Here is a 14,496-nt window from a genome sequence, read left to right as displayed (position 1 = left end):
GAAACGCGGGCCATAACTTTGCGCCGACGACGGACAGACAAGTGGTCAAGTATAATTCATTACACTATATCTCGCAGACGGTCATTTAATAAACAAAACAACGTTCCGTTTCTTACCGTTCCTGAGATATCGCATTACCCAGCATGAAAATGACGTTCCTGAGGTCACCTTGAAATTTGACCACCAAAATCAAATCAGTTCATCCTTGAGTCCAAGTGGATGTTTGAGCCAAATTTGAAGCAATTCCATCGAGGCGTCCTGTGACGGACAACCCGAAAATATAATGCCTTCAGCCACGGCTATCGCCAGGTGGAGGCATAAAAACGTTTGCCCTTTTTTTCCGTGACAAAGACGAGACAATGATGAGCTAAAAATAGATCCTGATCATAAAAACTATGACGTATTGTATGTGTATTTTTCATTGACGAGACGAACGTTAACAGAAAGTAAACACAAAGCACATGGCTACTGGCTGTCATCGGCACAGGCTTTTGCTGCTGGACTGCAGCCAGGGCAGCTTTGTATGGAGTTTGGACCAATGGACCTTCGCCAACAATGGCTTTGTATTTCTCGGTCCAATGGGACATTTGACTACTATGGGTTTCGGAAAAATACATGAATGGACGCACCACGCTAACTGTCTGCTAACTGTAGCCTGAGCCGGGCACATGGCTAATGGCTGGGTTACGTTAATGTGTTATCTGCTAACCTCAGTTCACTAACACTTCAAAGCAGTTGTGAGTGAAACATGGAAAGTAATGAACGTAAGGCACGTCCAAGTCAACATGTTTGTCAGACAAGTGAAAGGCTTTATCAGGTCACACATCACGTGTTGCTGCTGTGACGTTCCTGCAAGTTGATTTATGTATTTATTGATATATGTGGACCACTGACTTATATGTCAGGCTATTATGTGCTGAGAGGTGCTGACCTGCAGCAGGCTTATCCCACTCGCCGACGGGCGCATCTTCTGATTGTACCATACATTTAATTCATCCGAGACTGAGTCAAGTCTGATTATTCACTCCCGAGACCGATACCGTACGGCGCGCACAGTCCCAGTCTTGGCCCCGCCCCCTGGCTGTGTGGGCTCTGTGTGTGTGTGTGTGTGTGTGGGCTCTGTGTGTGTGTGTGTGTGTGTGTGTGTGTGAGTGTGTTTACATGGTGCTGTGCTGTATGTTGATGCAGTCCCAGTCTTGGGCCCGCCCCCTGGCTGTGTGGGCTCTGGGTCGGGCAGAGCGGCTGGCCTGCAGTGCCTCGTGGCCTGAGGCTGCGTCTCCTCCTGCTCCTCTCCAGGTCACAAACACACAGCGCCCCCTGCTGTCACTGCCCAGCATCACCTCCACACCTGTCATCTACACACGCACACGCACAAGTACAGAGCACAATGAATGCCAAGCTTAAGAATGTTTGTTTTGCCTCCTGACTGTATATTGGTCTGTATGTGGGCCTGCTCTACCTCGATCTTCTTGCCCACGTCTTCGGTCTTGGCCACAAAGCTGAAGTTGTAGCATCTGGTTGCCCCCGGCGACAGGCACATGCTCTCCTGGCCCGACGACTCCACCACACACCACTGGTTGTACTCCTACACACACACACACACACACACACACACACACACACACACACACACACACACACACGGCCAGACATTTAGGAGAAACACACATTTTCAAACGGAGCCAGGTGTTGCTGACACAGCAGAATTGCTAAGCATGAAGAAATGTTCAACCAAACAGACACTACAGGTTTTTTACGCTCCATTTCTGATGAGTTTGCACTTTGCACATGTTTGGATTTTTTTTTATTTTTTTTTATTAATAAGCAGGGACTGTAAGTGCTCCTGTATTTGTTTGGCTATTAGACTGTGTGTGTGTGTGTGTGTGTGTGCGTGCGTGCGTGCGTATGTGTGTGTATATGTGTGTGTGTGTGTGTGTGTGTGTGTGTGTATATGTGTGTGTGTGTGTGTGTGTGTGTGTGTGTGTGTGTGTGTGTGTGTGTGTGTGTGTGTGTGTGTGTGTGTGTGTGTGTGTGTGTGTGTGTGTGCGCGTGCACCTGGTTACTGAGGCTGACGGCCAGCTTGTTGAACCTGACAGGATGCGGGCAGTCGGCTCGGAGGAAAACCTGGAGCTGGATGGGCTGGTCCACGTGGAAACTGGGAGAGTGGAACCTGGCTTTACACTGGACTGGAGTCAGAGGGAGGGGAGAGTTTACTTCAAGGAAAATCGTCATATAGTCTCAACAGTTCGATAACATCAAATTGCGATGTTCAATGTCTTCTTTAATAAATGTCACTCATTAAATGCTTGCAGGCTCGCCCCCTAACTCAATTTACTCAATTTCCCCCCGAGGATCAATAACGTTATTCTGATTCTGAAATTTTAATTTTCAATGAGTTCAGAGAAAATGTCCACTTTCAGCAGACGAGTCACGCGTGTGGAAACAGCTTCTAGTGTGAAACTCTGCACAGACTGAATCATTCTGCACAGTGAAGATCAAACATCTAAATGAAGGAACAAGAAGAAAAACACATTTCTGGTCTTTAACTCATTCACCGCCAAAGACGTCTTTGACGTGTTATCAGAAATAGCCCTCCCCGCCAATGACGTGTTTGACGTGTTTTTGTTTTTATTAGTACAGCGTGTAGTTCAAACACTTCCCCAGCCTGTGACATGTTTTCAGGTCCCTAACCTCAAAGTCAAGCCGACAGCACGTTATCAAACACATACCGCAGCTGTTGTTTGAAATTAGCAGGAGCAAAAACAGAGAACAGAGAAACACGCTTCCTTGTTGCAGAGGAGAAACGCCATTGAAATGCCCCTCGGCGCACTGCAGAGCTGATCGGCTTGCTGCAGGGCAGCGGACATCGAAACCGCGGTAGTCAAACCCGTGACCAACATGATCGATCCTGGTCCCTGGACCCCGTTCCTATGTGCCAGCCCGAAAGAGACGAGACGGAGTCACAACTGTGTGAGGAGGAGAACAGCAGCCTCGCCACAGAAATGGCTTTCACACAGAGCCAAGCAGCAGAGCAGCACGGCCACTTTCCTGTCGAGAGCGAGGAAGACTGGATTCCAATGCGACAGGACCCGGATGATCTCGCGGGAAGGAGAGTGTGTGTGTGTGTGTGTGTGTGTGTGTGTGTGTGTGTGTGCGTGTGTGTGTGTGTGTGTGTGTGAGAGAGACTACACTGATCTCTGCATTCTATTCTATGATCACACTCACACTGAGTAAACTGTATTGTTGAATGTAAAAAAGGCACATCATGTATATATATATATATATATATTATTTATTTTTTTTCATTTGTGTCATAACGAATAATATTTACATGTCTGATGTCAATACAGTTCAAAATAAAAGAATTGAGAGCGAGTTCTGCCTGAGATTGTGTGATTTAGAAAAATGCCATTTTCTGCAATTTATCTTCTCCGAGAGACCTTTTTGGTGAAAACAGGGTGTATATAAATGGCTATAAGTAGAGTACAGAACATGCTAAAAGCTCACTTTTTTTTCCTGGTGAACCCAGAGACATACATCTTCATTTTGAGGTATTGCAAATCACTTTGGTGCTAATAGATAATTTACTGTGGGTCTTGAAAGATGACCAACAATTATGAAAATCTTTGGCCTGTGCTAAATATTGGCAGTCCTAAACTGGCCATGAATGAGTTAACTTAAATCATTTTTTTTTATCATTAAAACCGGTTATCGTTTCATCCCTCGTGTGTGTGTGTGTGTGTCAGGTCATGTCCATAAGCTGGTTGTGAGAGGCCTTCAGATGGCTGGTCTCCCAAATAGAAGGCCCAAGCAGTTAGCGAGATATTGTTCAATATCTACTATTATCGGCAGCCGCTCAATATGGAGGAGGCGCTGCTTTTTGTACCCATGAAGTGGATACTGACCGTTATCTTGCATTACAGTATAACTGTATATATCAACCTGCCATGTTATCAGCCTGTGTGTTTCTTATGTGTATGCATTATTGTGTTTGCCGTCTGGGCACTCATGTAACTGACTGACTCACAGGATTTGACTGCACTATTACTGTTTATGTCCTTTGCATACTTGTATTTATGTGGACATAAATACATATTCCAAATGTGTGTGTGTGTGTGTGTGTGTCTGTGTGTGTGTGTGTGTGTGTGTGTGTGTGTGTGTGTGTGTGTGTGTGTGTGTGTGTGTGTGTGTGTGTGTGTGTGTGAGCGTGCGCGTGTGATAACTCACTGAATGGTACGTAGTCCTGGACTTCTATGGTGAACTCGTTGGATCCAGCTAGAGCCATGCGGTCGCTCCACAGCGAGCCAGCTGCACTGCAGGAGCCAGGGTCGCACTCGGGCTCGGCGTCTGGAGCTTCATTCTGAGGGAATGTAGAAAAAGGCGTTTAAAATGTTGCTACAGAAGTTAATCACATCTAAACACTTTAAAAACCCGACATAAAATAATGTTTTCTGCAATTATCTTTGAATGTATTTGAATGATTTGCGTAAAAAGTGACAGCCCTATAGTGCATGAGAATTTAACTGTCAATAGCAAACAGGTAGTGTAAATTCTCACTTAAAAAACATGTCCAATCTTAATGAAAATAAATGAAAAAGCGTTCTCGTCGTTACAGATGTGTAATTTGGTGTATGTAGCGTGCTGGGCCGGGTGGAGTCATCTACTTACCATGAGGACTTTGATGAGGTTCTTCTCAATCCTTGACTTTTGCTCCTCCTGCAAGGTAGAAGCTAGTGGACGACAAGAAGACTACGTCACAACCTTTAACACTCCTACATTACATTACAGCATCTCCTGTGTGTGTGTGTGTGTGTGTGTGTGTGTGTGTGTGTGTGTGTGTGTGTGTGTGTGTTCACTAGAGATGCGCATGCTGCAGTTATAACCGCGCTGACCGTGGATATCCATGGATCATAAAAATAAACATTCTGATTAATAGCGGATGGGATGCGGGCGGGTGAAATGATATATCATTAATGAGGAACATTAATATTAATTACGTTACCTAGTCTATTAACGTATTTTAAGCTGCATTTTTCGTCAGGCACATGTTAGTCACCTATTGTTAGATGGCAAGGACCCCCAAGGACTCAAAGCAGTACTAAACAAATAGCCACGCGATGGGACGCCTTATTTTTTAACTCCTTATATGGTCAATGATGTCACCAGAACAAGGAGTCTCCACTGAAGACACGTTGGAAGAGAAGACGCGCTCGTATTATTTTCCCATTACAGGTCAATCCAGTCTTGATCTAAACTTAAAGCTATAGCATCAGTTAGCCTAGTATGCTACATGGGCAAGTGATGGACTGGATTATAATACAGCATGGAAGCTTATTTGGAGTTAACTGCAGTGATCGCACCGACGGCAGCACAAACAGTTAAGTTAATCTGCCCAAATCGCTCCTTTATAGCGTTGTGAAATGTCGGGTGCAGATCTAAAAATAGTACAAAATAATTTGCGTGGATTTATGGCGGGCGGATGCTTCATTAGGGTGGCATAAAAGCTCATCCTCGCATCTCTAATGTTCACACAAATATGCAGGTTTTTTCTTGTATTGTAAAACCTTAGTTGGTCGCCTAAACATGGCATGTTTTAGTCTAGAATAGGCAAAAGAGAAAATATTTATTTTCTGAATTATTTTGTGTTGAGTTTTTTTCTTGGGTGACTCTCAATGATAATAAAAAAAAATCTCCCCAATTATACTTGGTCAATTCCCCCTGCTGTCCCGGTCGTTGCTCCACCCCCCTCTGCCGATCTGGAGAGAGCTGTAGACTAGCACCATGCTTCCTCTGCTACATCACCAGCCTCTTCTTTTCACCTGACAGTGAGGAGTTTCACAGGCAGGACATAGCTCGAGGGAGGATCACGCTATTCCCCCCAGTTCCCCTCTCCCTGAACAGGCGTCCCCACCGACCAGAGGAGGCGCTAGTGCAGCGACCAGGACACATACCCTTAATCTGGCTTCCCACCCGCAAACACAGCCAATTGTGCCTGTATGGACGCCCGACCAAGCCGGAGGTAACACGGGGGCTCGAACCTGCGACCCTCGTATTGGTAGGCAGGGAATCTACTGCTGCACCACCCGGACGCACCTCTCAATAAGATGCTGGCTTCCCAATTGGCCCTCAGTCATGTGAGTGCGGTGCAGAGGAACAGACAGCAGACCATGTCATTCTGGAATGCCCGATGTATCGGGCTCCCAACAGGATGCATGGCCTGCTGTCTGTGGATGACGATACGGTGACATGGCTGCTAGAGGTGTGCCCAGAAATATAGCCCGGGTGAACCCCCCCCCAGGCCGGGGTGGTAAAAGGATAGCCCCTCGGCCCCGTACCTGGGGGAGTGGAGAGAAATCACCTAACCCAAACGACAGAGTCATGAAAACTTTGAGAACCCCTCATTTAGATAAAAGGGATAGTTCAGATTTTTGGAACCCTAGCCCTATTTGCTACTTACCAATGATGATATTGATCGGTAGATTACTTTCTCAGCACAATCCATGCTGCTCCTCAAACCAGCTCCAGAGAGTTAGCCACAAACAAATAGAAGGTCAACGGGGTCACGCTCCTGTCTGTGCAAGCTGACTGAGGCTCACTGAAATGTCCTCCACAGTGCACACACAGTACATTTCAGCAAAACTCCATTCACCTTGTATTGGTTTATAGCTAACTATCTGGAGCTATTATGACTATCTGAGGCCATTTACACATGGCATTAACATGCGTTTTCTGCCATCAGATTGCAATCAGATTGTATTTTATCACTTCAGCCTGATTCCATTTACACCTGGCACTAACATGCGTTTTGGGTGAACAGATTGCAATCCGATTGCTCTCCAGCTCGAACGTCATCACGCGCGCGCCCCCTGAACGTGTGCATGCATGTTTCATACATGCACAGGGAAATAGAGGTTATTGTTAAGCTCAAATGCACAGTGAACGTCCCCTTCACCTGGACAAAACGATGGCCGATCACGCAGCACTGCATCTATTTCTTTATCTGTTTATTAACAATGACACTGGGTCCGAGACACACACACACATACATACGTTTTCCGTGCATGTCATTAGCTGTAACCACCTGTGTTGCGTTCAGGTAACATCCTAAATTACAATGTTATACAATTGAGAGCATAATTTCTCTTTTATATGAAAGGAAAATGAGGGGGAAAGGGTTCGAACCCTTTCTCCCTCATTTTCCTTTCATTTTCCACTCCTTTTCCAAAGGAGAAGTGTTGATATAAAAGAGAAATTATGCTCTCAATTGTATAACATTGTAATTTAGGATGTTACCTGAACGCAACACAGGTGGTTACAGCCGTGGCAAAACCTCCGCAGCAAAACTTTGAAGCAACGCTACGATTGTTGTGCAAAAGCGGAGCGGGGGGGAGATAGAGAATTTTTAGCCGGTCCATGGTGACAGGCTGCCTGTGTGTGTGTTCATCTGGCACAGCGGCGAGATGAGGGCACACACCGGTGCGGTGCTGCCGGGGAATTGCGTTCAGGTGTGAGTGCCGTCACCGACTTCCGAAGATTATGTATTTCCGTATGGTAGTTGCTGAATGCGTTTTGAGAGGACGCATTGCATTTACACTTGTGTTAAATGTTGTCATAATGCGTCCCTGACCACCTCCGGAGGTGGTTTGGCCGATCAGATTGCAATCCTTCTTCAATGCGTTTTGGGGGTGTTTAAACCTGTACTTTCAAGTGATAAAATACAATCGGATTGCAATCTGATGGCAGAAAACGCATGTTAATGCCAGGTGTAAATGGCCTCTCTGATAGAGACACTGCATGTAATAGGCCACGCCCATCACGGGGGAAGAGCTCCGTTCATTTCCACACACCAGCATCATTTTCCTTGAATTAAACATAGCTAAAAGCTGTTGTGTGGTGGGCTGCGCAGAAAACAAATGTAAAAAATCACCAGTTAAAGTTTTTTTGTACTCCTGAGCAAAACAAGGAAGCCATTGAGAATTGGCGAGAAGAAGAATATGGATCTAGCTGTCAAGGAAGTAAGTTGGAGTGTTCATCTTCCGTATATACGATCTTTTGGTGGAACACGCAACCATGCACGTGACATAGGAGGACGCCAGGATTGGACAGGAGTTTGTGTTTTCCCCCGTCTTGGGCGTGGTTTCTGAATGATGACACATTACGCAGCGTCTCTATTAGTCAAACCAATTCAAAATGTTGAATTTCGCCGAAAAGCGACTAGTTTGATCGTCATATCTGATAGAAAGAGGAACAACATGGATTGTGCTGAGAAAGAAATCTTGCAACCTGTTGCACCAGCTGTTATCTCTTAAAGGGGACTAAACCCCCAGAATTCTGCCAAAACAGCATGCTGCTTCATTTTTTTAAAGCAGCAGAGTCCATAGTCCATCTTCTTCATTTTAGTTTCCGCCAGACTAGGCACGGTTTAGTGCATTGCTGCCTCACACTGGTGTAGATACGTCATTGCACATTTATTATACAGGGCTGTGGGTTTCATGATAATGCCTCACCGTGGCTTCGACTTCGCCCGTGGCGTGTAGGGGGAGTCAGCCAGGACTGGTAGGTTACTCCAGCTCCCTGGTGTAACTATTAACTAATAGTTAGCTAGCTACATAGGACAGGATTTTTTTATCCCATTTTTATCCCCCATTAGTGCTAATTTTAATTTATTTATCCTGGTTGCTGCTCCACCCTCTGCCAATCTGGGGAGAGCCGAAAACTGGCTCCATGCTTCCTCCGAGACATGGGCAGTTAGCCAGCTGCTTCTTTTCACCTGACAGGGGAAGCTTCGCCGGTAGGACATAGCACGTGGGAGGATCACGCTATTCCAACCAGTTCCCCTTCCTCCGAACAGGCGCCCCTAACGACCAGAGGAGGCACCACTTCAGCGACCAGGATATTGCATGAGAACATGCAAACTCCACACAGAAAGGCCCTTTTTGACGACCCCACCCGGGCGGTGGGCACTGGAGGACATGCGGACGGGCACGCACTCCTTCACAGCGTCTCACAGCGTCCCAGGTGGGAATCGAAAGCTAGGACAGGATTAAGCATGTTTACAGCCTGGTTCAAAAAAACAGTTTTGCTCTATATCGCTAATTTCACCTTTCAAGATAGATAGAAGAGACTATGTTTTGGGGCTGATTGACAGGTCACCTGTCCAGTGATCATGCAGCTCACCGATCACAGACCGATAGCAGGCGGAGCTGCAGCTCTGGGAAAGCCCTGGTCTGGCACGAGTTGCGCAAGAAGCAAGATGGCAACGGCCACACTAGGCTTCAAAACTAGAGTCCAAAAACCAATGAGTGACGTCACGCTGACTCTGTCCATATGTTTGATATGGTGTAACCCAGTGCTTACCTCTGCCCAGCAGCTCCATGCAGTACGTGATGTAGTCTTTGACGTTGGCCATCAGATAAGCACAGCGCAGGGCTGTGCTCAAGATGGCCGTCAGCAGACCCCACCAGCGCTCTGTGCGATAGTCACACATCACATAGTCCAACAGCCTACACACACACACACACACACACACACACACACACACACACACACACACACACACCAAACAACAAGGTATATTTTTTCACCTAGGTATAGAAAAACATGGTGTAGAGCAGTATATTTTTTGAAAGCAGATTTGGTGACTTACTTCAGGGCTTTGGTGTAGTCTTTAGCATGGTAGTACTCCTCTCCCATCTGCACCACTGGACGAGAGAGAGAGAGAGAGAGAGAGAGAGAGAGAAATACTTCTCTATAAGAAAAGACTGACAATGTGAGGTAAGACCAATACATTTAAAAAATGCTTTCTCGAATGCAACAGCAGTAAGGAGTCGTGTCCACAGAACGCTTTTTTTTAGCTGCCAGCGCCTTTCTGCAATTCGTTCTCCATGGTAAAGATGCTCTTGCTCTAGGAGTGCTCCCCAGCACTGCGGCTGGTGTTAAGCGCTCTGGGCGCCCTTAAGCAGTAAACATCTCAACTTTTAGAGAGGAGCGCTGCTCATCAATGCAGTGTTTCCCCTACCATTCTACAAGCCTGGTGGGAAAAAAAATGCAAAAAAATAAATAAATACATTTGTGGTGTATGGACACGGCTCATTCCAAGCCATAGGTCAGGAAAGCTGGTTGGGAAATGAAATGATGAGAAAAGCTGTGGTACTCACTGAGGTGGCTCTTCATACGAGGACACTTGTACTTCTTAAACTGGGCCACAGCGTTACTGAGGAGGGCTATGATCACCTCCTGCATGGAGAGAGACCATCAAACACCTTAACACATTTCATTGATTCAGTAGGTCACAGGTTGGCTTGGTTGGTTCCAGCCTTAAAACTCGTTATGTAAGGATTTTTCAAAATGTCTATGGAGAAAATGAATGAGGAACTCTCCTCCGGGGCTTGAAATGTCACGTGACTGTTGAGCTCTAATAGATGGGGAAGATGTGTGCATATACTGTATCTGTATGTCACCATTGGTCAAAAGAGTTGGAAAATATCGGGCAAAAACAAAAAAATCCAATATCATACATTTTTAGATTTTTTTGCTGTTGGGTTTAAGTGGGGTGTGCTGTGTCCCCAAAGACCAAGGTATACACCAAACTACTTAGCAACCCCTCCCCCTAGTGTTTACTATGTACTGTCTGTGTGTTTAGTATGTACTGCCTATGTGTTTAGTATGTTATAGTGTAGTGTACTGTCTATGTGTTTAGTATGTTATAGTGTAGTGTACTGTCTATGTGTTTAGTATGTTATAGTGTAGTGTACTGTCTATGTGTTTAGTATGTTATAGTGTAGTGTACTGTCTATGCGTTTAGTATGTTCAGTGTGTGTATTCTTGTATGTAATGTGTGTATTGTGTGGGTACTAACAGAATGTGGTACGTCTCTCTCTTTAATCTGGAGGGCCAGTATTCCTGTCTTCTCCTTCTCACCGTCTGGAGGGTCGATACCTGGACATTAAAACAATACGTCAATGCATTAGAGGCATTAGCCCTAGCTATATATTAAAACAACACGTCAATGCATTAGCCCTATAGCTATATATTAAAACAACATGTCAATGCATTAGCCCTATAGCTATGTATTAGAGACACTAGTAGTACCACATTATGGACAGAGGTGGGGCAATTGTATTATTCTAAATGTCAAGTTGACCTAATCTTGGGGGCGGCTGTGGCTCAGGAGGTGGGGGGGGGGGGGGGGGGTGGGTCGGCCACTAATCAGAAGGTCGGGGGTTCAATCCCGGGCTCTCCCAGCCTGCGTGTCGAAGTGCCCTTGGGCAAGATACTGAACTGCAAATTGTTCCCTGTGGTTGTGCCAGCACCCTGCGTGTTAGCTTGCCGCCATCGGTGTGTGTGTTTGTGTGTGTGTGTGTGTGTGTGTGTGAATGTAGGCATAGACCAGACCATAAAAGCATAAAAGCATTAAGAATGTGAAGTGTCTGTGTGAGTGAGTGAGCAGAATTGTGTTTGGCCACAGCTGTGCCATTTGACGTGTGATTGGCCTGAATCTTTCAGGAAGTGTAATCAGCCTCTGAAGTGGACTGTGAAAGCCCTCTGGAGAGAGAGAGGAGAGGAGAGTGAGCGAGGCCTGACTAACTGGCTCATCACACAGGGACGGGTGTTCAGCTAGTAGATGATAGATGCTGCATGCAGCTTCCTCTACCGCCACTTTCTATTGGCCCATTGGCAGGAAGTGGAAGTAGGAGGTCTGACACTCTGGCACTCCCTGAGTCTCAAATCATGTGATGATTTATCACCGTAAACAGTTTAGAGTCCAGCGATTTATGTTCGTTGCGACCGACCATGATCACATTCCATCATCGGTGATAACGACAAGTGTTTATACTTCCAGCGACGGGCGATATGCCATCGTTGTGATGAACGTTGCGACCATCGTCAAGACTTCATCTGGATTCAACTTTGACCCCATCGTTGGCTCCGTTGTCATGACAACCCCAATTTTTTGCTCTCTCCTACCGCAATTTCTGAAGCTACTAGTTAGCTAGTTAGTTGAATTAACAATGGCAGAAGATCACATAATTGTGGAAAACTTGTTTGGCTGACGACCGGGCAGATTATAAAGATGCTGTTAAAAAGGCAAATGCCTGGAAAGCGGACATTCTCAACACAGACGGTAAGTAACAGCTAAAACATCGTTAGCATGGATAATCACACAGCATGTTAGCAAGCAGATAGACAGTTTTGTAATGTTGCAATCAAAACAGTAACGTGACTGACTTGACTGGCAGCTTCTCTGTCTGTCCGTCCGACGTCCGTGTTGCATTAATCCATGTGAAAATATCACAACACATCCTGCTCTGTGATGTGTTCTCCTCTCACCTGGGTGTTTATACTTTTTATGAGCGACAGCGTCCAAACACGTTCAGCGATGCCCGTCGGGCTATGATAAATCACTGGACTCTAAACTGCCCTTTACAAAGAGGACACGTTTGTGTTTTGATGTCCCTGTGTGTGTGTGTGTGTGTGTGTGTGTGTGTGTGTGTGTGTGTGTGTGTGTGTGTATCTACTCTGGTGTCCTTGTCTCCATGGTCGCTGGCCATAGAAGTCCAGTGCTCCAGTGGGCGTGTCCAACGGGTCGGGGGTGGGATAAGTCACTCCAGCCTGGAACAGCCAACCAATCAACAGAAAGTATTAACACTGTCTACTCTATAGAGAGGCAAAGTGAATGTCACTTGCTGCTTTTCTCTCTGTACCAGGCGCTGAAAAAATATGAATGGTGATGAACGGAGAATAAGGTTACTTTTTTTATCCCGTTTTAATTGGGCCATGGGGTGCCAACGTTAATTTTGTCAATTTAAAACATAACTTTGCATGTCAAGAAAGTTGCAGTTTGTCACCAAACTGTTGGACTATAAGTTATAAATCAGAAAGACTACATACACTGTCGCCTAAGTGACGTCACTTTCTCTACCGGCAAAGCTGAAGACCGGCGACATGCCACGAGCTTCCACAAGCTATGAAGTTTTGAGACGAAACTAACCCCTACGTTTCAGTTTGACGACAAACTGCGACTTTCTTGACATGCAAAGTTACGTTTTAAATTGACAAAATTAGCATTGGCACCCCGTGGCATAATTCAAACGGGATAAAAAAAAAATAACGTTATTCTCCGTTCACTGCCATTCATATTTTCTTCAGCACTGGTACAGGGAGAAAGCAGGAAGTGACGTTTCACTTTGGCTCTCTATTAACAAGCAAACAGCTTTAGGCCGGAGATATGCTTGCTGGTGGCTATGCCCCTGCATCCGTTTGGAGCATCGGTCGTGCACGTCCTATCCATTAACACTGGATAGGACACGCGAGGCAGCCATCATTCGCGCCGCGTGCGTACATGTAGTCAAAAGCAAGGTTATCTCCGCCCTTCAACTGCATTCAGCTGATACTGTACGAGAAAGACGCTAGAATACAAGTTTCCTACTAGAACAGTGGTTCTCACATTTTTGGCCTTCAGTACCCGCTTTACCCGACTACAACATTCTGCTTAGAAAACTGCAAGATGATGCAATGCATGAATATAAACCACCTTTTGAAGAATATAACATTACAAAATAAGAAATGGAGTGAAAGAGTTTATTTATGATTTATTTTAACGTTACATTTATTTTCATGATTTATTGTAACATTTTGCGTGCGTGCATGTGTGATCATTGTGTCATGTGATCATTGTGTCATGTGATCATTGTGTCATGTGATCATTGTGTCATGTGATCAGTGTGTCATGTGACCTGGCAGAGCTGCTGTGCCTGCAGCTTCCTGTCCTGGCTGTAACAGGCAGCCTGCTGGTAGTAGAAGCCGGGGTTCTGCGTCTGGATGGCTGTCAGACCCAGTTTGATGGCTTCATCAAACAGCTCCCCAAATGACTGGAACCTAGAAAGAAAGAAAGAAAGAAAGAAAGAAAGAAAGAAAGAAAGAAAGAAAGAAAGAAAGAAAGAAAGAAAGAAAGAAAGAAACTGATTGGTACAACTGGTTGGTTGGTCGTTTGTTTGGGGGGGGGGGGGGAATAGCATGATCCTCTGTGAAACTCATCGCTGTCAGGTGAAAAGAAGCACATGTCAGTGTTTCCCACAGGATTTTGAGTATTTGTGGTGGGGGACCGCAGACCCCCTAGGGGGGTGCATACTCCCCCGCAAGATTTTTTTTTACATTTTAAAGTAAAATGCATGAATTTGGTGTACTTTGAGAAAGTTTAAGAGCAAAATTTAAATGCTAGATCTATGAAGAACATGTCATCATTACTGTGCTGTGGGTTTACAATGACAAACTAAATTTCTCCCTATAGGTCAGGGATACTCAACTTGCTTTGCCACTTTCGTGAAATGATAGAAGGCGAGGGGCCAGTTAATAAACAAACAATATACATTTTTCTGTAGCGGATTGTAGGTTAGATAGATAGATAGATTTATTTGATGATCCGTTTAAAAAAAAATGCCATACATTAAATGTACATGCAATTCCAAAAAGGCATCAATGATAACACAAAAAGTA

General features: G+C 45.3%; 1 protein-coding gene across 1 annotated transcript in view; it reads right to left on the bottom strand.

The window, feature by feature from the left end:
* Window positions 1–13,878, bottom strand: part of LOC310771707 (trafficking protein particle complex subunit 11-like) — a gene marked incomplete at both ends in the record, with an annotated part of 29,359 nt that extends 15,481 nt beyond the window's left edge. The window contains 11 exons of the mRNA XM_083664251.1: window positions 1,162–1,355; window positions 1,460–1,585; window positions 2,056–2,186; window positions 4,228–4,360; window positions 4,669–4,730; window positions 9,358–9,503; window positions 9,647–9,701; window positions 10,158–10,236; window positions 10,859–10,938; window positions 12,519–12,612; window positions 13,737–13,878. Of these exons, the coding sequence (XP_083520377.1) occupies window positions 1,162–1,355; window positions 1,460–1,585; window positions 2,056–2,186; window positions 4,228–4,360; window positions 4,669–4,730; window positions 9,358–9,503; window positions 9,647–9,701; window positions 10,158–10,236; window positions 10,859–10,938; window positions 12,519–12,612; window positions 13,737–13,878 (1,242 nt within the window). The remainder of the gene's footprint in view (window positions 1–1,161; window positions 1,356–1,459; window positions 1,586–2,055; window positions 2,187–4,227; window positions 4,361–4,668; window positions 4,731–9,357; window positions 9,504–9,646; window positions 9,702–10,157; window positions 10,237–10,858; window positions 10,939–12,518; window positions 12,613–13,736) is intronic.
* Window positions 13,879–14,496: the final 618 nt, after the last annotated feature.

Source organism: Poromitra crassiceps (assembly GCF_964638095.1).
Source record: "Poromitra crassiceps genome assembly, contig: HAP1_SCAFFOLD_1075, whole genome shotgun sequence".
Lineage (NCBI taxonomy): Eukaryota > Metazoa > Chordata > Actinopteri > Beryciformes > Melamphaidae > Poromitra > Poromitra crassiceps.
The sequence above is the reverse complement of the archived record's forward strand: the minus strand, read 5'-3'. Positions and strand labels throughout refer to the sequence as shown.